The sequence below is a fragment of the Garra rufa genome, chromosome 19, assembly GCF_049309525.1.
Source record: "Garra rufa chromosome 19, GarRuf1.0, whole genome shotgun sequence".
Classification (NCBI taxonomy): Eukaryota; Metazoa; Chordata; class Actinopteri; order Cypriniformes; family Cyprinidae; genus Garra; species Garra rufa.
Genome location: NC_133379.1, coordinates 20,948,456 through 20,971,786, shown reverse-complemented (window position 1 = coordinate 20,971,786; position 23,331 = coordinate 20,948,456). Strand labels below are relative to the sequence as shown.

The 23,331-nt window shown below is 37.4% G+C and overlaps 2 protein-coding genes across 3 annotated transcripts in view; both read right to left on the bottom strand.

The window, feature by feature from the left end:
- sms (spermine synthase) overlaps positions 1–11,628 on the bottom strand; it is a 14,290-nt gene extending 2,662 nt beyond the window's left edge. Inside the window, exons 1-10 of the mRNA XM_073824741.1 lie at positions 11,449–11,628; positions 9,407–9,527; positions 8,757–8,844; positions 4,925–4,989; positions 4,624–4,799; positions 4,383–4,537; positions 4,202–4,291; positions 3,200–3,314; positions 3,043–3,122; positions 2,847–2,962 (exon numbers count right to left, since the gene is read on the bottom strand). Coding sequence (XP_073680842.1) covers positions 2,847–2,962; positions 3,043–3,122; positions 3,200–3,314; positions 4,202–4,291; positions 4,383–4,537; positions 4,624–4,799; positions 4,925–4,989; positions 8,757–8,844; positions 9,407–9,527; positions 11,449–11,494 — 1,052 coding nt within the window. The 5' untranslated portion in view covers positions 11,495–11,628. The remainder of the gene's footprint in view (positions 1–2,846; positions 2,963–3,042; positions 3,123–3,199; positions 3,315–4,201; positions 4,292–4,382; positions 4,538–4,623; positions 4,800–4,924; positions 4,990–8,756; positions 8,845–9,406; positions 9,528–11,448) is intronic.
- A 5,382-nt stretch (positions 11,629–17,010) lies between these two features.
- cnksr2b (connector enhancer of kinase suppressor of Ras 2b) overlaps positions 17,011–23,331 on the bottom strand; it is a 69,425-nt gene continuing 63,104 nt past the window's right edge. For both annotated transcript variants that reach the window (XM_073824162.1, XM_073824163.1), the window contains exon 22: positions 17,011–17,953. In XM_073824162.1, the coding sequence (XP_073680263.1) occupies positions 17,903–17,953 (51 nt within the window). In that variant the 3' untranslated portion in view covers positions 17,011–17,902. The remainder of the gene's footprint in view (positions 17,954–23,331) is intronic.

Sequence of the window (23,331 nt, the reverse complement as noted above, 5' to 3'; positions counted from 1 at the left end):
TGTGTATATATGTATATGTATATGTGTTCTTCTAAACTTTCAAAAAACGGAAAAAAATTCTACTCAGCTGTTTTTAACATAATAATAATGAATATAGCTGCAAGCAGCGATGACCGGGATTTAAGCATTTAAAGCTTTTAAGCATATATGGAAAAAGACATTTCATATTATTTAACAAGGCTGTACCCACCTAAATTAATGATAAAAAAATTTACGTGTCCCTAGGAAGTGGCACATCTGGTCACTCTACCATTGAAATATGTTTTTTTTAATGTTTATGACTGTTTTAGCGGAAGCTATGGTCCGATCCCCTTAAAACTTTGTGTGCTTATTTAGAATCACCCATTGCATGTGCAGTCCGTTAGGCTTTATATGATTTTGGGCAAATTTGGACAGGCCCCTTTAAAAAAAAAAAAAAAAAAAAACATTCTAAAAATGTTTTGATAATTATATGCCTAGAGAGTCCTGAGAATTGTACTGCATTATTTTTTCCAGATTGAGCGAAAAACCTTGGACTAGTTTGCAATTAGGTTTTTACATCTTCTCCATCATCACACAATAATCTGACTGACAGCAGAGGTTCCAGAGACAAAGTTGTCCAGAATGACAAGTTCTATTGTACACACAACGCACAATCATTTACACCCTTGAAAAAAGATTTTTTAAATTTCTCTTAGACCTTTAGGGCCGTGAGTCAAACAGGCCCACCGAGTTTCGTTCAGATCAGCCTCCGTTAATCTCGTCTAACAGGTGCTCAAATTTCGTTGTCCAATGTCGGTCATGTTTATTGAGACACGCAAACGTCCTTGTAGACACTTGTGCACGGTTATAGCCATTTTTATGTCCCCCCCCCTCTTATTACACCAACAAGTGGCTAAAGTTTGCAATTTTTTCCTGTGACCTCAGATTGAGCTCTTACAGAAGTGTTCTGAGTTTGGCAGAGATATTTCATTCCATTCAGGTGTTAGGCACTTTACTAAAAGTGGCCCTGCCCTGTTTGAACATTTTGGCACTCCTTTGCGACGGTGAGTAGAAAGTTCAACTTCTTTTTGATAATTATTGATATTCAATCATCAGAGAATCTTTCTGCAGTGGTTAGGTTCTAACCTAAGGCTAGTTCACAAAAGTAGGTTTTTCAAAAAATGCAAAATACCTGAAAATTTTGCTGGGCTCAAGATTAAATCTGAGGCATGCATTTTGTCCTGCAGGAAGATTCCAACAACTTAAGTCTGTGACTGACAGTTTAAGAGTTATGAGCGATTTTATTCTTTTGATCATGCCCCCGTCAGGCAGTTTGGGGCGAGCCTTGGTCACTTTGTAGGCAGTCTGATCACCACCATTGCTCCAAGCAGGGTGTCTACAGGTTTGACCAAGTTAAATTTAAGACATTTTAAGACTTTTTAATACCATTTTCAAACAAAATTTAAGACCAAATTGAAAGTCCCGCAAAAGTCTAGCACAAAACTATGAAGATATTTTAAATTATTATTTTATTTAACTGATTATTCTTGGGAATATTCAACAGAAAACACTATTCCAGAAGAAGAAATTATTTTCTATTCCATGACAAAGTCAAGGCTCTCACACACTGAAGCCAATGTAACAGTGTAACAAACACGGATTTTGAGTCATGGATCGGATAATTTTTCGGATCAGCAAAAAAAAAAAAAAAAAAAAAAAAAGTTTTTTCCTAATTACTGAATGCTTACTTTAGGTAGGCTACTTCTAATCCACAGCAAAAACTACTAGCTGAACTAAAGTTCAGTAACAAAACAAGAACAATTACACAAATGACAAGTGTAAATGAATACAACATAAAGTTAGTAATAAAATCAATAACACTAGTATTCAGGAGGGGAAATTTAATAATTAATTGTAAAATAACTAGTGTTTCTCACTGCAGGTATTTATAGGACGCTGTCTCTTTAAGGCCAAATGCACGAACCGAATACTGGCACGCATCTCTTTCTCAGCTGTTTCGGTTGACTGAAGACATAAACGACTGTTAAACAGAATACCAAAACGGGTATTAAGACATGACTTGGTATGTACGTTTCCGTTCAAATAGCAGTTAAAGAGGAATCAATCTGTGTGAATCGCGCCGCGCGCCTCTCTCTCCTCTCTCTCTCTGCGCGTGCTCGGCAACGTAAAAAAAAAAAAAAATCAGCGTGCGTGTTCCCTTTTTAAATTGTTTGAATTGGTAAAGTGGCAAGACAAAACATGTGCTAATTATAAACTTTTACTCTATGATGCTTAAACTTAACAGTTAATCTGCGAAACAAATGCGTGTAGTTGGGCGGAAACCCGCTAAATCTGGCAACACTGAGGCGTTGTCAAGCAAGCGCGTGTCTAGCAACAGAACAGATTTAGAACCTGCGCAGGAGATTCTCCTCAAAACGATAAACTTTTTTCCTTTTCAAAGTGTAAAAAATTTAAGACCCTTGGATTTAGTTTTAAGACAAATTAAGACATTTAAAGGCTTTATTTTAGGACAACGGAATTTAAGACTTTTTAAGACTTTTTAAGGATCCGCGGCCACCCTGTCCAAGTCTCTACAACTTACGGTTTGGTCTGATTTCTGAAGGATCATGTGACACTGAAGACAGGAGTAATGATGCTAAAAGGTTAACTTTGAATTCACAGGAATACTTTAAATTTAAAAATATATTAAAATAGAAAACAGTTATTTTACATAGTAAAAACATTTCAAAATGTTATTGTTTTTGCTGTACTTTGGATCAAATAAATTCTGGCTTGGTGAGCAGAACAGACTTCTTTAAAGAACACTAAAAGCTTTGGACCGGTAGTGTATTTTACCATGAGAGAACTGAATTTAAAAAGGATACAGCTCCATATATGAGGGAACACACACCACCTCTTTGGAAAAATCCACTTTGCAAGAAAGTCTCCCCAAAAGCTTTTCATATTCACTAAGCGCATCAGTCAGATTCACACAATTACCCTGCAGGCAGAAAATAACAAATTAAAAGGACTGAAAAACAGCAAAACTTCACATTGAATTAAACTACCTGTCTCTTTTACCTGTGTGAAGTACTTCCCACCAGGCCGCAGAACTCTAATGGAGAGGTCAAGGATGAGTCTCAAGAATTCCCATGTTGAGTCTATAGAAAAACACAGATCAATTTAATACTTGTAAAGCTCAGTTAGAAATACGTCACTGCATATACAGCACACTAACCTTCCTCAGGTGCTGTGGAAATCGGGACAGCTGTCAAATCATTTATGACATAATCAAACGTCCTCCCTTGCTCAGCAAACTTTTTAAGCACTGGAACACAGTCTTGAACTAAAATCTAAAAAGGGGAAAATGAGAAAAAAAAACTGTGGGAAACATACATTCATTGTTGGTCACAAAAAGCAGGCAGTTGTCCTGAGTTTGGGTAATTTCCCTTAACTGTCTATATTGCACTTGTTTCAAAAGCAGGAAAGGGGCCTCATTTAGCAACATATGAATGGTCTTGAGAGAGAGCCAAAACAGGACGAAACAAATGAGAATGTGTAATACAGTCTAACAAACCCAACCGTTCAAATTTTTAGGGTAAGTAGAAATTAAAGAGATAGTTCACCCGAAAAATGATTCTGTCATTAATTTCTCACCCTCATGTTGTTTCAAACCTGTAAGACCTTCGTTCATCCTCAGAACACAAATTAAGATATTTTTGATGAAATCCAAGCGCTTTCTGACCCTGCATAGACAGCAACACAACTGACACGTTCAAGGCCAAGAAAGATAGTAAGAACATTGTTAAAATAGTCCGTAATTTTATAAAGTGCTTTATCGAGGGTTTGAAAGCTCTCGAATTTCATCAAAAATATCTTCCAAAGATGAATGGAGGTCTTACAGGTTTGAAACAACATTAGGATGAGTAATTAATGAGAGAAATTGTGAAAATCTTATATTTAACTGATTAAGGCCCGGTTTCGCAGACAAGGCTTAAGCCTAGTCCTAGACTAAAATGTAAGTCTGAGGTGTTTCAACTGAAATAAAATTGCACTGATTGATTGTAAAATATATCAGTGCCTTTGTTTTGTCTCAAGATGCACACCAGTAATGTTTTTTTCTAAGCATGTTTATAAAAATTACTTAAATGTCCTAATTGAACTATGGTCTAATCCTGGCTTAGTCTAAGCCCTGTCTGGGAAACCGGGCCATAATGTCACTTCACAGTTCAATCCTTACCTCGTAACAATCTCCCTTCAAGTTATCTAAAACATTCCCGCACGTCTTCCTCATGTGTTTCCGACATCCGTCAATCACCAGCTCGTCAATGTAAATATTCATTTAAGGAAAGTAAATATCTAAAACCAGTCAAACAAATTACTAAACTGTTTTCTGTGTAACTTTTAAGCGTAAAGGATATCTCAACCATGGTGATCATCTTTGGTTTGAGCTTCACCGCCTCATTGAGAATTCCTCCATCTCCTCCTCCCAGAATCAGTACCTCCTTTCCAGCATAGTGCTCTTTGCCGCTGCCCATAATGGCCTGAGTGTAGGGCAGATCACTTTCTGCCAGATCTGACATTTGATCACATTAAATTACCATTACCTACAACTCTGAAACTCATGTCATGTAGTAAACGAACAGGATCCTTTTTACTTACTGACATCCCCGTTGAGGATGAGCATATTGCCAAACTGCCGCGAGTGCAAGATTTTGATGTTCTGGTATGCGGAGTCCTTCTCGTACACAACTTCATCAATATCGTACTCCATCAGCCTGCCATCAGCCGTGGGCCAATATCGGTCCACATCGCTGCCTCGAATCAGCGCTGGGAGTCTGACAGAACACATTCAGTTCAACAGTTATAAAAAATAAACTTCCACAGGATACATGCTTAAAATGATTGGGTGAGTAAACAATGAATGAGTTTATTTATGGCAGCTGATTCAGAATGAAAATACCTCTTGATCCTTTGGATATTTCCATCCAGGAGAGCCTTTAGTTTCTTCTCCAGTGCATTCAGTAGCTACAAAGAAATATTGTTTTAATTACGACCTTCTAAATAAAGAAAAACAGGAAGTAAATACATTCTGGAGTGGTTGAATCACTCTCGCCTCCAGGTTGAACTGCGGTCACAAATCAAGTCAAGCAAGCATGCATTTAATTATTTTGAACTTCCTATTCAACAACAAATCTGCATTCTAGTTATTAAATGTTAAAAACAAATACAAATAATGCCTTTCTTATGGGATAGTTCACCCAAAAATAAAAATTGCCCCATGATTTACTCACCCTCAAGCCATCCTAGGTGTTCACTACCAAGTTTTTGAACAGTACGTTTTTAAATGTTTTTTAAAGAAGTTTTTTCTTACCAAGCCTACATTTATTTCCAAAATACACCAAAAGCTGTAATATTGTGAAATATTTTACTATTTAAAATAACTGCTTTCTATTTGAATATATTTTAAAATGTAATGTATTCCTGTGATCAAACTACATTTTCAGCATCATTACTCCAGTCTTCAGTGTCACATGATCCTTCAGAAATCATTCTAATATGTTGATTTGCTTTTCAAGAAACATTTATTATTATTATTATTAGCAATATTTAAACCCTTCGACCGCACTCTCGAAACCCTTCGACCGCACTCTCGAAACCCTTCGACCGCACCCTCGAAACCCTTCGACCGCACTCTCGAAACCCTTCGACCGCACTCTCGAAACCCTTCGACCGCACTCTCGAAACCCTTCGACCGCACTCTCGAAACCCTTTGACTTCACTCTCGAAACACTTTGACTTCACTCTCGAAACATTTCTACTTTACACTTTACACTCAAAGCTTTTTAACTTTCGACTGTACTTTCAAAACATTTTGACTCTACTCTCGAAACACTTTGACTTCACTCTCGAAACACTTTGACTTCACTCTTGAAACATTTCTACTTTACACTTTACACTCAAAGCTTTTCAACTTTCGACTGTACTTTCGAAACCCTTCGACTGTACTCTTGAAACCCTTCGACTGTACTCTTGAAACACTTCGACTGTACTCTTGAAACACTTCGACTGTACTTTTGAAACACTTCGTCTTTACTCTCGAAACATTTCTACTTTACACTCAAAACTTTTAAACTTTCGACCGTACTCTCGAAACCCTTCGACCGTACTCTCGAAACACTTCGAATTTACTCTCGAAACACTTCGACTGTACTCTCGAAACACTTCGACTGTACTCTCGAAACACTTTGACTTCACTCTCGAAACACTTTGACTTCACTCTCGAAACATTTCTACTTTACACTTTACACTCAAAACTTTTAAACTTTCGACCGTACTCTCGAAACCCTTCGACCGTACTCTCGAAACACTTCGACCGTACTCTCGAAACACTTTGACTTCACTCTCGAAACATTTCTACTTTACACTTTACACTCAAAACTTTTAAACTTTCGACCGTACTCTCGAGACCCTTCGACCGTACTCTCGAGACCCTTCGACCGTACTCTCGAGACCCTTCGACCGTACTCTCGAGACCCTTCGACCGTACTCTCGAGACCCTTCGACCGTACTCTCGAGACACTTCGACCGTACTCTCGAGACCCTTCGACCGTACTCTCGAGACCCTTCGACCGTACTCTCGAGACCCTTCGACCGTACTCTCGAGACCCTTCGACCGTACTCTCGAGACCCTTCGACCGTACTCTCGAGACCCTTCGACCGTACTCTCGAGACCCTTCGACCGTACTCTCGAGACCCTTCGACCGTACTCTCGAGACCCTTCGACCGTACTCTCGAGACCCTTCGACCGTACTCTCGAGACCCTTCGACCGTACTCTCGAGACCCTTCGACCGTACTCTCGAGACCCTTCGACCGTACTCTCGAGACACTTCGACCGTACTCTCGAGACACTTCGACCGTACTCTCGAGACACTTCGACCGTACTCTCGAGACACTTCGACCGTACTCTCGAGACACTTCGACCGTACTCTCGAGACACTTCGACCGTACTCTCGAAACACTTCGACCGTACTCTCGAAACACTTCGACCGTACTCTCGAAACACTTCGACCGTACTCTCGAAACACTTCGACCGTACTCTCGAAACACTTCGACCGTACTCTCGAAACACTTCGACCGTACTCTCGAAACACTTCGACCGTACTCTCGAAACACTTCGACCGTACTCTCGAAACACTTCGACCGTACTCTCGAAACACTTCGACCGTACTCTCGAAACACTTCGACCGTACTCTCGAAACACTTCGACCGTACTCTCGAAACACTTCGACCGTACTCTCGAAACACTTCGACCGTACTCTCGAAACACTTCGACCGTACTCTCGAAACACTTCGACCGTACTCTCGAAACACTTCGACCGTACTCTCGAAACACTTCGACCGTACTCTCGAAACACTTCGACCGTACTCTCGAAACACTTCGACCGTACTCTCGAAACACTTCGACCGTACTCTCGAAACACTTCGACCGTACTCTCGAAACACTTCGACCGTACTCTCGAAACACTTCGACCGTACTCTCGAAACACTTCGACCGTACTCTCGAAACACTTCGACCGTACTCTCGAAACACTTCGACCGTACTCTCGAAACACTTCGACCGTACTCTCGAAACACTTCGACCGTACTCTCGAAACACTTCGACCGTACTCTCGAAACACTTCGACCGTACTCTCGAAACACTTCGACCGTACTCTTGAAACACTTCGACCGTACTCTCGAAACATTTCGACTTTTGACTGTACACTCGAAACATTTTTACTTTACTCTCGAAACATTTTGACTTTACTCTCGAAACATTTTGACTTTACTCTCGAAACTTTTCGACTGTACTCTCGAAACACTTCGACTGTACTTTTGAAACACTTCGTCTTTACTCTCGAAACATTTCGACTTTACTCTCGTAGTATTTCGATCTAAGATTTGTTTTTTTTATGTGCCACTAAAACGCTGTCATAAAAAAGCAGTTATTTTAAATAGTAAAAATATTTTTTAAATGTACTGTTTTTGCTGTAATTTGGATCAAATAAATGCAGGTTTGGTGAGTAGAATAGAATTATTTAAAAAAACAGTAAAAAACTTTTGACTGGTAGTATATATTACTTTCTTCTCTTCAGACAAATACAATCAGAGTTTTATTAAAATGTCCTGGCTTTTCCAAGCCTATAATAGCAGTGAATGGGTGTTATCCCATCCATCCATCATAGAAAGTGCTCCACATGGCTCCAAGGAGGTTAATAATGGCCTTCTGAAGCGAATCAATGCATTTGTGTTAGAAAAATATCCATATTTAAACTGCCATTATAAAGCTTGGAAGATCCAGGACATCATATACACCAGGGGTGCCCAACCCTGTTCCTGGAGATCTACTATCCTACAAAGTTCAGCTCCAACCCTGAACAGACACACCTGAACCAGCTAATTAATCTCTTAAGTAGCACTTGATAATTACAGACAGCTGTGTTGGAGCAGGGCTGGAACAAAAATCTGCAGGTAGGTAGATCTCCAGGAACAGGGTTGAGCAGCCCTGATATACACCAATGGCTTGTAGGTGAGGTAATTTATCATTTTTGGTGAACTATCCCTTTAAAATCAGATTTTTAGAAAAGTCACAGTATATTGATTGGAAAAATATTACATTTGTCAATAGTTTTAAATGCTACAAGTAAATTTGGGGAAAATATTAGTATCTTTAAGATGGATTAACATTAAATTATCATGCATCTCTAGTGTCTCTATCGGTCCTGACAGCACCTACATTCTGTTAACTCACATTGTCCACTTGTGCTACATCATCCCCTTCAAGACACTGCAGGTCAATGGTCACCAGACCATGGGAGTGCATTCGTAAGATGGCAAACCTGATCACAAGCAAAACATAATCACAATTAAAACCTCAAAACTGCAGTCATAAACTTGACCAAAAAGTGATATGCGGAGCTCAGGCCAGATTCATCCCAGCTTAGGCCTAAACAAAGCCCCAACAGCTGTGTTTACAGCGAGCCACACACAAAACAGGAAGTGAGTGCCAAAGCCTTTAGATCAGATGCACAAAGCCACTAAAATGACCCTGCGCTCTTCTAAATGCTTTCCTTTGTTGCACAGAGGATGCACTTAACTTGCCAATCAATGGTCATCCTAACGAGTGTCTGAACACAGGAGCACACCTGGTGCTTTCAGTGGGGCGTTTATGTTGTCAGTTAGTTTCAACATTATGCTTAGCTGTTGCAGAGCAAAAATGAAAAAACTCCATGGAATGGCAAGATGGAGAGGAAAATCATGAGTCAGGGCTAAAAAATGTGATATAACGAGAGGGCAAACATTCATCATTCAAATTAAGGTGCCTCCCTCTTTCAGATAAACAAAACTTCTGAAGGGTTTTTGCATACTGTGGCATGTTGCGAAAGAGGCAAAAGCACTCACCTGCCATTCTTGCCGACAAAGGTTGCCAGATATCCATTTCCCTCAGAGTCGTGGACATTCTCTGTCATTTCCTGCTCTTGAAATATAGACTGCAGGCCACGCACAGTCGCAGAGACATCAGCTGAACAGAGAGAAGAAAAACAGACAGATTTATTTATCCTCTAAGCTTTGAAAGAAGAATTTTTCAATGAAGATGGCTAAGCCTAAAGTCAATTTTTCTGCATGTGGCTCAGCTCATTTGCATATTTAATTATGTTTCCTAAACTACTTAAAGGGATAGTTCAGGCCAAAACATAAACTCTATCATAATTTACACTCCCTCAGTTTGTTCCAAACCTTCGTTTTGTGAAATATAAAAGAAGATATCTAGTTCTTTTTAACATGCAATAGAAGTCAATGGTAACCAAAAGTTTTTTTTTTTTAATCAGTAATCTTTGAAATATGTAATAAAAGAAAATCATACAGGTTTGGAAGGACATGAGAATAAGCAATTGACAGAATTTGACAGAATCTTTTTTACACTGAAAGTCAATGGTCTCCTTTTGTTTTCCACAGAGGAAAGTCGGAATGGTTTTGAACAGCATGAGAGCGAATAAATAATTTTCATTTTTGAACAAAACAAGTGAACTAATTGAATGAAATAAATCTAATTTTCCCATTAAAAGTCACAAATCACAAATAAGTTGACAGAAGGTCTCTTTCTGTACATTAAATTTGATTATTTATATAACCGTGGGATTCAAACTGCTTTTTTTTTTTTGAGTGAAACATTAAAGATATTTTGAGAATTTTTTTTTAAACATAATAGAAGTCAATGTTAACCAAAATGGATTTGTTACCAAAATTCTTCGAAATATCTAATAAAAAAAGGCATACAGGTTTAAAAAGATGCAAATGAGTAAACGACAGAATTTTCTTTTTTTGGGTGAACTATCCCTTTAAGAACTGCCAAGTTTAGTCACTACTCATTTACCAGTAGTTTGTTTTTTTTGCACTGAAAATGAATGGTCCCCTTTTGTTTTCCACAAAGGAAAGATGGATTGGTTTTAAACAGCATGAGAGAATAAATAATCTTCATTTATCAATAAAACAAGGGAAATAATTAAATGAAATAAATTAGATTTTCCTTTTAAAAGTCACAAACCTCAAATAACCTGAAAGAGGGTCTGTTTTTGTACATTAAATATGATTATTTTTTATAACTATGGGATTCAAACTGCTCTTGAATAAAAGGACATCTTGCAAAACAATCAATTTTAACCTAGTTACGCACCCAATCTACCCAAACAAGCCAATTCAGATTGATTTCTATCCATTTTACAGTAGAGTGAATTGTAACATACAGATATTCCACAATTAAAGTATCTAATATAAATGCAAAATCATAATACATGATAGTCTGCACCTGTCACTGCTCACAAAACAAATACGCGTGTTTGTGTGTAATATCGAAGTATTATCGCTGTAGTATGCAAGTATGAAATACTCTTCTTATTGGCTTGTGATAATATTATTAGCCAGTGAAAAAGAGGCACGACTGTCATAGAGACGTTCAGAGCTTGTCAACACAGAAAAACACCTCTAGTTCAATATGTCATAGAAACACTGCACTAGGACCTACGGTGTTAGGCGCTGTGCATTCTTTACAATAGGTAACGTTAACAGGGAAATATTTCTGTTAGCATGCCCCGCGGCTGCTAGTGCATATTTATGTTCACATATAAGCTTGATTGAAATGCATAAAACAGAGCCGACATTAGCCTCTGCTAACACCGCTATGCTACCCCCTAGAAGGTCATCTATCAGAGCAAACGTCAGGAGGACATGCACAACAAAAGAAGCCCTATGCTCGACTGCAATAACACATGCATCCCGTGGCCATCTCGGCAATGCAGCAGCGGGACTGCAGGCTTGCTATTATAGAGATAATAAATCGCTTACAGAGCAGTTGCGAGGAGGCCCGCACGTCTGCAGTGCAACACGAGCCCTCCTCTTCCTCTCATCGTCCACAAGCCCACTTCATTCATTTCGCTCATATTTACCTGGCGCTCGGAGCTTGAAGTCAAGGGTGTAATGTAGCACTGCCATGATGGGTTAAAGCCGTCTGCCATGCCTGGATGAGGCAGCCGGTGGTGAATCGGTGTAGAGTCTGTGGTGACAGAGGGAGAGAGCGGACACGCTGGAGGGAGGGAGGTGTGTTGTGTGCGCTGCTGCCGCTGCGCTCTGTCTGTCTCTCTGACACGAGCTCGGAAGTGGGTGGTAGTGCTGCTGCTGGGGAGGTTGATCCATCTCAGCGAATCGGATTCGTTCACCAATGCCTTTTTAATTGAGGTTTTAACACATACCCAGCAAAGATAGAACGTTCCTATACTTTCTATATACAGTACCTATAGTTAAGGTCAAAAGTTTACATACATCTCGCAGAATCTGCTAAATGTAAACTATTTTACCAAAATAAGAGGGAGCATACAAAATGCATATTATTTTTTTTATTTAGTACGGACCTGAATAAGATATTTCACATAAAAAAATGTTTACATATAGTCCACAAGACCGCATTCAAGTTCTTAACACTGTGTTGTAAACGTTACCTGAATGATCCACAGATGTTTTCTTTTTATTTACTGATAGTTGTTCATGAGTCCCTTGTTTGTCCTGAACAGTTCAACTGCCTGCTTCTTCAGAAAATCCTTTAAGTCTTACAAATTATTTGGCTTTTCAGCATTTTGTGTACTTTAACCCTTTCCAACAATGACTGTATGATTTTGAGATCCATCTTTTCACACTGTGGACAACTGAGGGACTCGTATGCAACTATTACAGAAGGTTCAAACGCTCACCAATGCTTATGCATTAAAAAGAGCCGGAGGGTGAAAACTTTTGAAGATCAGGGTAAATTTAGCTTATTTTGTCTTCTAGGAAACATGATGTAAGTATATTCTGTAACTATAGGGCAGTACTAAATGAAAAAATATGGTTTATTTAGGCAATATAAGAAAAATGTACACATCTTCATTCTGTTGGAAGGTTTTTATCCCTGGCTCTCAATGCATCGTTTTTCCTTCTGGAGCATCAGTGAGTGTTTGAACCTTCTGTAATAGTTGCATATGAATCCCTCAGTTGTCCTCAGTGTAAAAAGATGGGTCTCAAAATCATACAGTCATTGTTGGAAATTGTTCGAATACACAAAAATGCTGAAAAAAACAAATAATTTCTGGGACCTTAAGGATTTTACTGAAGAACAGCAGCACAACTTTAGTCAATATTCACTTTTTTACTGCATCTTTTTTACACTGAAAGTCAATGGTCTCCTTTTGTTTTCCACAGAGGAAAGTCGGATGAGAGCGAATAAATTATTAGCATTTTTTGGACAAAAAGGGGAAAATAATTGAATGAAATAAATCAAAATTTACCCCAGAAGTCACAAATCACTAATAAATTGAAAGAGGGTCTGTTTTTGTACATTAAATATGATTATTTTTATAACTTTGGGGATCAAACTGCTCTTTTTTTTGGTGAAACATTAAAGAAGATATTTTGATGTTTTTTTAAACATAATAGAAGTCAATGGTAACTAAAATTGTTTTGTTACCAACATTCTTTAAAATATGTAATGTAATGAAAGAAAGGCATTCAGGTTTGGAACGACATGAAGATAAGTAAATGACAGAACTATCCCTTTAAGAAATTTAACTTTTTTTGTCCTCTGGAAAACATGATGTAAGTATATTCTGTAGCTTCTGAAGGGCAGTACTAAATGAAAATAATATGGTATTTAGGCAAAATAAGAAAAATGTACACATCCATGTTCAAAAGTTTTTACCCCTGGCTCTCAATGCATCGGTATTCCTTCTGGAGCATCAGTGAGCATTTGAACCTTCTGTAATAGTTGCATATGAGTCCCTCAGTTGTCCTCAGTGTGAAAAGATGGGTCTCAAAATCATGCAGCCATTGTTGGAAAGCATTCAAATACACAAAATGCTGAGAAACCAAATAATTTGTGGGACCTTGAGGATTTTTTTTGAAGAACAGCAGGTAGTTTAACTGTTAAAGACAAACAAGGGACTCATAAACAACTTTCACAAAAAAAAAAAAAAAAAAAAAAACCTGTGGATTCAGGTAACAACACAGTATTAAGAATCAAATGTATGTAAACTTTTGCACAGGGTCATTTCAGAATCAGAATCAGAATGAGCTTTATTGCCAGGTATGTTTGCACATACTAGGAATTTGTTTTTGTGACAGAGCTCCACAGTGCTACAGAATGACAGTGACAAGACGATACATATTATAAAAAGAACAATATACAAGTATACAAGACAGACAATGTGCAAAAATAGCAAAGACATTTGAATGGAAGTAAGTATGTGCTTTAAATAAATAACGGAAAAATGAATAAAGAATGTATAGTGTTGTATGTTCCACGATCAAGTGTTCATGAGATGGATTGCCTGAGGAAAGAAACTGTTTCGGTGTCTGGTCGTTCTAGTGCTCAGTGCTCTGTAGCGCCGACCGGATGGTAACAGTTCAAAAAGTGAGTGTGCTGGATGTGAGGGGTCCAGAGTAATTTTGGCAGCCCTTTTTCGTACTCTGGATAAGTACAGATCTTGAAGGGTAGGGAGGGTTGTACCAATGATTCGCTCAGCAGTCCGGACTATCCGACGTAGTCTTCTGAGATCAGAATTTGTAGCTGAGCTGAACCAGATGGTAATTGAAGTGCAGAGGACGGATTCAATGATGGCAGAGTAAAACTGTTTCAGCAGTTCCTGTGGCAGGTTGAGTTTCCTCAGCTGGCGGAGGAAGTACAGCCTCTGCTGGGCCTTTTTCACAATGGAGTCTATGTGAATGTCCCACTTCAGGTCCTGAGAGATGGTATTTCCAAGGAACCTGAATGACTCCACTGTGTTTACAGTGCTGTTCATGATGGTGAGTGGGGGGAGAGCAGGGGGGGTTTTCCTGAAGTCTATGATCATCTCCACAGTTTTGAGCGTGTTGAGCTCCAGGTTGTTATGACTGCACCAGACAGCCAGCTCTTTTACCTCCTGTCTGTAAGCAGACTCGTCACCGTCCTGAATGAGGCCGATAAGTGTGGTGTCGTCTGCAAACTTCAGGAGCTTGACAGAGGGGTCTTTGGAGGTACAGTCATTTGTATACAGGGAGAAGAGCAGTGGGGAGAGGACACAACCCTGAGGGGCGCCAGTGCTGATAGTACGGGTGCTGGATGAGAATTTTCCCAGCCTCACTAGCTGCTGCCTGTCTGTCAGGAAGCTGTTGATCCACTGACAGACTGATGTGGGCACAGAGAGCTGAGTTAGTTTGGGCAGGAGGAGGTTTGGGATGATAGTGTTGAAGGCTGAACTGAAGTCCACAAACAGGATCCTCACGTAAGTCCCTGATTTGTCCAGATGCTGCAGTATGAAATGTAGACTCATGTTCACTGCATCATCTACAGACCTGTTTGCACGATAAGCAAACTGCAGGGGGTCCAGTGAGGGTCTGGTGATGTCCTTCAGATAAGCCAGAACCAGTTTCTCAAACGACTTCATGACGACAGATGTTAGCGCCACAGGTCTGTAGTCGTTAAGTCCTGTTATTTTGGGTTTCTTTGGAATGGGGATGATTTCCGAGCGTTTCAGAGAGGCGGGGACTTCACACAACTCCAAAGACCTATTGAAGATCTGTGAGAAAATGGGTGCCAGCTGATCTGCACAGGTTTTCAGACAGGCTGGTGTGACACCGTCAGGGCCTGGTGCCTTTCTTCTTTTGTTCTTTTTGAAGACCTTGCGCACCTCGTCTTCACTGATTTGAATGGGTGTTACAGGAGTGGGGGAGAGGGGTGATTTTTTATAAATTCAACTTTTATTTTCTCTTGTGGACTGTAAATGTCTTTTATGTGAAATACCCTTTTCAGGTCAGTAAAAAAAAATCATGCATTATGTATGATCCCTCTTGTTTTGGTAAAATAATTAACATTTTGCAGATGTGCAAGCTGTATGTCACTTTTTTAAACCTCAACTGTACATAGAAGTCCCCTAAATGATTTTTTTTTTCTCTGAACATTCTGTAAACCAAAAATTGTTAGCTGGCTACATCCATTTACCAGATTAGTAAAAAAAATAAAAAAAAAATAAATAAATAAATAAATATTCAGTATAATTTACATATATTTTACTTTATGTAGGCTGTGTGATCATTTCCAAATGTTTAATAACTCGTTATTAAATCTACACAGGTGGAGTCAAACAATTAGTGAGTCATAGAATTTTAGCTGAGTCATATTAATCCATTCATTCCTGATCTGAAGTCTCATCTCTGATAAGAGGGCTTGCCTAAAATCCCGTGAGCTTTAATTAATGTTGTCATCTGCTGGAACTTAATCAACTGCAACAGTCATTGTCAACATTCGACTGAAAAACAATAGTAACGCCCTTACGCCATTTTAGTTGTGTTTAGACTATTACGTAGGATTAACAATCATCTTTTTCTTACTTTATTGTGAAGGAGATTCACTGAGCGAATGAATCAGTTCGGTTATTCAAACTAAAAACACGACTCGAATGCTATTTGCTGAATTCTTAGAATATTTCTTCTTTTGTTTTTGTACTATTTTTAATATAGCTTAGCAAATACGTTAGCAGTACAAACGCAAAACGGAAACAGAAAGCAGTTGAATTGTGGGTTTAGGGACGGACACGCTTCTCTGCATAGAAGTGAACGCTAGTGATTCGTTCAGTAAAAGGATTCGTTCAATATCATCGATTCGTGGGGTAGAGTGGCCCTGAAGCGCCCAAATCCGGTTTTACCACAAGTTTTATACGTAGGGCGTTTGTTTACTGCTGCAATGTGGTTAACCATAAAAAGTAATCTTACATCTTAATATTCTCCAGGGCTCAGCTTTGAGTTATCGTCTTATAAAGAATGAAGGCGTCATTTTGTCAGGTATTTTCCTCCGATTTCATATAAAATTGTAGGTGTTTTCCTCACCTAGTGAACCTATGAACTCAAAATGAGTGCATTTAACGTTTTAAAACAACTAGTATTATGACTGTTTGTTGTTCTGTTTGTCAGGTGGTATTTCAATAGTATTTTGATGTACCACAATGTGACTGAATGATTAGGCCTGTATTTATTTTAAGTGATGCCTACTCCACAATGTTTAAAAAATATCATGGTACATGTCCAAAAACCAGTTCTGGTTTTCTGTTTGTGTCAATCAAGGGCAGACAGCGCTCAGATTTGAATGAAAGCGTCTCTACCCGCATTCTCAATAGGAGTGTCCTCATTCAAGCCCTGAAATCATTTCTCTCATAATGCTGGCTTTAACCCAAGCATTTTAATTGCCAGCTGAACTAGAATGAGTGGCACGTTGATGGGCATGTGCATCGAATGCCTAGAACAGGCAGGGCCTGAGATCTAACCAGAGAATAAATATAGGTTACTGTACAGCCCAGCTGTCATCATTAGTATATCAGCTTCAGATGATTATGCAGTGATTTAAGATCTATGTTTCATCTGCTGTTATCTATCATTTAGAAATAACATAAGTCCATTGGATTGTTCTGATGGCCCAACCCTAAAAAAAAAAATCACACTGATACTTAAAATAATTGTCAAAACATCAAACAATTTATTGATAAAATTATTTTTTGGAGATACTAGAACACTGGTGCTTTCACATGAAAGTTTCATTTTGTTAAAGATCTTTGAGGAACACATGAAAAGGAATTTACGCTTGCAGTTATCTTCAGATAACACATAGTTGAGCATACAAAACAATGTACAAACATCTCAATAAATATCATGCTTACAAAAATAGACAGTGTTAAACTAATTAATCGTTTTAGTTCAACATTATTGCAAGAATCTTGCTGCTAGGGTGCAAACGGTCAGAATATTACAACATACATTATATACAACAAACTTAGGCTTTCAACACGCACAACCGCACACAGACACGCAATCATTGCATCCTGTCAATCCCACTCGTAGTTACGTTTACCATTGAAAAATGTTAGTTTCAGTGAAGCTCAGTTAAGACACATCACAGACAGAAAATCTAATAACCAGACAATGGCCATGCAAAAATCAGATTTAGAACAAAATATTTCTATATCAGTAGTTTCATTCTTTCCCTGTGTGTGTTTTTTTCTTTCAGTCATGAGAGACAAGGGTTGAGTTCATTGGAAGTGCAGTTATTTGGTCTCTGATGGAGGCCAAAGTCATTACGAACACAAATAGTTCCAGAGAAAAGAAGTTTACATACAAAATAATGCCAATATTAGCATGTGCAATAACATAAAGCAAAGAAAGTGAGTGCAAAGAGAGGAAATTCATGAATTTCAGTAACAAAGTGAGAACTATTCCTTAGGAAAGATGCCTAGGATGAACCCTCCAGGGAAAGAGAGCGAGAGAGAGCAAATGTTTTTTGTTTTTTTTTAAAGCTGATATGATTGAAATGACTGGTGCTGTGCCCTGATGTGTTCTCTGGGTCTCTGGCTACACATCTCGATGGATGATCTTAGTCTCTGCTTCTTGAAGAGGAATGTCCTGTCAAAACAAGACACTGTGATTAATAATGTGGATTATGCAACGCACGTCTGATCATAAGAGATAAAACAAAGACGTTGTTTCAAAACTGAAAGCACAGACAGACGTTACTTGATGTACAAGTTTTGTCTAAAAATGCCTCTGGTAAAAATACAAAGCAATGTAGTGCATTTAAAACTGCCAAGCTGAAGCTTCGTTGCTACTTGAAAATTTTTAAACATTAGTTATTGCATTAAATATCATGAGCTAAGAATGAACAGCATTTATTAATCTACATTCATTGTAGTTTTTAAAATATACTGTACTATTATTCATTCTTATTCATCTTCATTTGTGTTCATAATACATTAATTAAATAGATAGTTCACCCAAAAATGACAATTCTGTCATTAATTATCCAACCTCATGTCTTGATTGTTTCAGTTTCAGGATTTCATCAAAAATATTTAATTTAATAATTTGGGTTCTGAAGATGAACAAAGGTCTTACGGGTTTGGAACGACATGAGGGTGAGTAATTAATGACTGAATTTTCATTTTTGGGTGAACTATCCCTTTAATATTAACTGACTTAAAAAATACACTTTTTTTGTTCAGCAAAGATGCATTAAACTGATCAAAAGTTACAGTAAAGCCATTTATAATCTTACAAAAGATTTATGTTTTATGTTGATTTTATGTTGATTTAAACTTTCTATTCACCAAGATAAAAAAAAAACATGATTTTCACAAAAATATTCATCAGCACAACTATTTTGAACACTGATAATAATAATAAGAAATTATTCTTAAGCACTAAATCAATATTAAAATGATTTCTGAAGGATCACGTGACACTTGAGACTGGAGTAAATTCAGCTTTCCATCACATTAATGAATTGCATTTTAATAAATATATTAAAATAGAAAACAGTTATTTTAAATTGAATTAATATTTCACAAGATTACTCTTTTTTTAACTGTATTTTCAATCAAATGAATTTTAAATTAAAAAAAGGTTTAGATTGTGATTGGTTTATAAAAAATAAATAAAAATACTTCTTTTCAAACTGATGAAATGGATCAAAAGCGGCAGTAAAGACATTTGTAATGTTACAAAATATGTATATTTTAAATAAACACACATCAGCACAACTACTTTCTACATCAACAAGTTTCTTGAACACCAAGGGCAAATTCCAAATGGAAGTGCGCATCCCTACGCCCTACTCCCTCCGAAGGGCAGATCCCTTTGAAGTGAGTTCTTTTAAGGGAGTAGGGCATTTCTGTCTCTTTTAACCGTTTGGAACTCCCTTGGTGAAGGGAATGACTGACGAAATGTTACCTTGACAACGCTGCGCAAACGTGATCACTAACGGAAATCACTTCCGTGAAGTGACCATGGAATGTTCCCTTCGCTAACGGCCTTCTGGAAGGGCCCTTCGTGAAGGGATTAAGTTGCTCACTTTCGTTTGGAACGTCCCTACAAATGGCGTCCCCTTCTAGAAGTGCCCTTGAAGGGCGCAAAATAGCCGTTTGGAATTCGCCCCAAATCATTATTAAAATGATTTCTGAAAGATTATGTGACACTGACTAGAGTAATGGATGCTAAAAATCCAGCTGTATAAGAATAAATTACAATTTAATAAAAATATTAAAACAGAAAACAGTTATTTTAAATTGAAATAATATTTCACTATATTACCGTTTTTTTTCTCAATCAAATAAATGCAGCCTTGGTAAGTAAAAGAGACATCTTAAAAAACGGTTTAATTTGTTAACTAAAGTTTATGCATTAGATATCATAAACTAAGAATGAACAGCATTTATTAATCTATGTTCATAGTAGTTTTTAAAATATACTGTACTACTATTCATTCTTAATTAATTAGTGTTCATAGTACATTATAGCCTGGGTGTCCCCATGCTGCCTTCCGCGCAGCGCGATTTTATTCACGCTGGAAGGTAGCATGGAAACCATGGACCAAATTTTCACCTCAGATAGGGAACCAATCACAGAACGGGGAGGGAGCAGCAAGACGATGACGCCTTCTATGCGACTCACAGTTTGTTTATAACTATGGATCCAGCATGGCAGCAAGTTATCATTCGATGCAGCCGTTCACATGTCGCGCCTAAAAACGCGTGGAAAACGCTAGGCGCGTCGCTTTCTCCTTTCCAAACCGCTCTGTAGCTTGCGCATGGAAAACGCAACTGCGTCGCTTCCATTATGCGCGCGCATAACGCGCGTCTACATTTGAAATAACGAACTTTAGCGCGCAAAAGACGCGACATGTGAACGGCCCCTTAGATAGTGTTCTAAAGTAGTTTAGAACGCAAGTTTATTTTGAAAAAAGAGCAACTTTTGGCGTTAAACCATCGTCATCCGGTATGATTGAAACGATTGGCTATGAGCTACGCACAGGCGCATTTGATAGACATTCGTAGCGCCCAATAAACGGCTCTGGGCATTCGTAAACCACGCCTCAAATACGAGAAAATGAACATGTGGTTCCCAGACCACGAATCATGACGAAGTCATAACGTGGTCTGGCGTTAGCCAGGCTAAGTACATTAGTAAATATTAGGTGCGTTCGACTTCATGCGGCGCCGACAGAAATCGGCTGCCGCCTTTCAAAACAATGCATTCTGCAGGGCTCTCAAGTTTTAGCAAAAGTTTGGAGTGAGATTTTATCTGCTAGGGGAGGAGCCACACAGACATTTGCACAGGGGCCGCTCTGGCCCACCCAGTTCTCTTAAGTTTTTGCTAGCAGTTTAATTTTACTTATTGTTCATAACTGATCAGCACAAATATGAATTATTACAATTGGTAAATCTCATAAAAGAGACAAATTCATCCAAATAAAAAAATTGTTTTATATTTTTCAAAAATACAAATGTATCAAAAATAAACACAAATTTGGCACCCATGTTGCCTAGTAACGAATACACTTGGCGGGATCACGTAATTTACCCGGAAACCACAAATTCTTATTCCTGATTGGCTGGTAGTTATGAACTCGGCAGAGAACTTAACGTCGCATGCTTGTGCCTCGTCTATTAATTCTATATACACGTTATCCTTATCTCTTACTTTTCAGCGTGAGAAATACAATGTGTGGCGTGAGAGCGTGTGAACTGGCTAAAATGCGTGTGTCTCACGGTGAATGCGTGAGACTTGAGAGCCCTGCATTCTGGTAAGATCATTTGTCCGACTTTGATCGGCACTGCAGCCGCCTTTCAATCACGTGTTCCATCAAAGTACCGTGAGAGCAAAACGAGAGCAGTCGCAGAGGTCAGGCGCTGCAGCTGCTTAAAATCGGCTGCGAAAGCCTTGATGACGACACACTTTATTCTCATTGGTCAGATTATGTGACGACAAGAACGACGTGTGCTGCGTGTTTTTTCTTTAAAAAGTTCCTGTATGGAATCAATCTTTATATTGCATATCTAATATTAAAACAAAACATTAATGATGAAAATGAAGATTAGGCGATATGGTATATATTCTTATTGTATAAGTGTAAAGTTTGGAAGAAAAAAAAAAAGGTCAACCAGAGGCCGTTTTTTTATGGATGCTGTGAGAGGCTTCACTACACTGAATAAACTGCTTATATTTGATAAATGTCTTATAGCTAACTACAAAACCAAGATAACCAAATAATTAACGTCATATTGCATTACAGTAAAGTTACTCACATACTTGATATGATCAACAAAAAAAGCAAAACGATTGTATAGAATAAACGATAGGGAAACTTTTTTTAATTTTTTTTATTATTATTTATCTTATGTAGTTTCATTTCTTCTTTTTCTTTATTCCTTTTTTGTGTATGTTTGGAATACAGTTTCATCCTCTATAAGTGTCCGACTTGACTGCCGTCTCTTTACTCCTCCCCCGACTGCAAGCGGCTGCTCTCGCCAGCCGGCGGCAGGCTGGTGTAGTGCATCTCGAACGCACTACTTGAAAATTTGAAAAAAGTTCGGACTGTGGTTGGTTTATTAAAAAAATGTAAAAAATATTTTGAACGTTTAAACATGATAATAAATGTTTTTAAAGCACCAAATCATTATTAAAATGATTTCTGAAGGATCATGTGACACTGAAGACTGGAGTAATGATGCTGAAAGTTCAGCTTTGATCACAGGAATAAATTACATTTTAATAAATATATTAAAACAGAAAACAGTTATTTTAAACTGAAATATTATTTCACAATATTACTGTTTTTACCGCATTTTTGATCAAATAAATGCAGCCTTGGTGAGCTATAAAAAAAGTTTAATTTCTTAACTTTAGTTAATGCATTAGATATGATGTGCTAAGAATGAACATCATTTATTAATCTATGTTCATAATAGTTTTTTAAATATACTGTACTATTATATATTCTTAATTCATTTGTTAAACTGATCAAAAGTGATAGTAAAGACATTTATAATGTTACCAAAGATTTATATTTCAAATAAATGCTGTTGATTTAAACTTTTTATTCACCTAAGAATAATAACAAAAAACATGATTTTGACAAAAATATTTTTACTGTTTTCAACTTTGATAATAATGTTTTTGATAACCAAATCATTATTGGAATGATTTCTGAAGGATCATGTGACACTGAAGACTGGAGTAATGATGCTGAAAATTCAGCTTTGATCACAGGAATAAATTACATTTTAATAAATATATTAAAACAGAAAACAATTATTTTAAATTGAAATATTATTTCACAATATTACTGTTTTTACTGCATTTTTGATCAAATAAATGCAGCCTTGGTGAGCTTAAAAAAAGTTTAATTTGTTAACTTTAGTTAATGCATTAGATATGAGCTACGAATGAACATCATTTATTAATCTATGTTCATAGTAGTTTTTAAAATATACTGTGCTATTAAACATTCTTAATTCATTTGTGCTCATAATACATTAATTAATATTGACTGACTTAAAATGTAAAAAAAAAAATTCAGACTGTGATTGGTTTATTAAAAAACATACAAATTCAAAATACTTTTTTGTTCAGCAAGGATGCATCAAACTGATCAAAAGTGGCAGTAAAGACTTTCATGTTACAAAATAAATATATTTCAAATAAACGCTGTTGATTTAAACTTTCTATTAACCAAAGAATCATGAAAAAACAAGATTTCCACAAAAATATTAATCAGCACTATTTTCAACATTGATAATAATATGAAATCATTATTAGAATGATTTCTGAAGAAGTTACACTGAAGACTGGAGTAATGATGCTGAAAATTCTCATTTCTATCACAGGAATAAATTACATTTTTAAAAATATATTAAAATAGAAAACAGCTATTAAAATTGAAATAATATTTCACAATAATACCATTTTTACTGTATTTGTAATCAAATAAATGCAGCCTTGGGCAG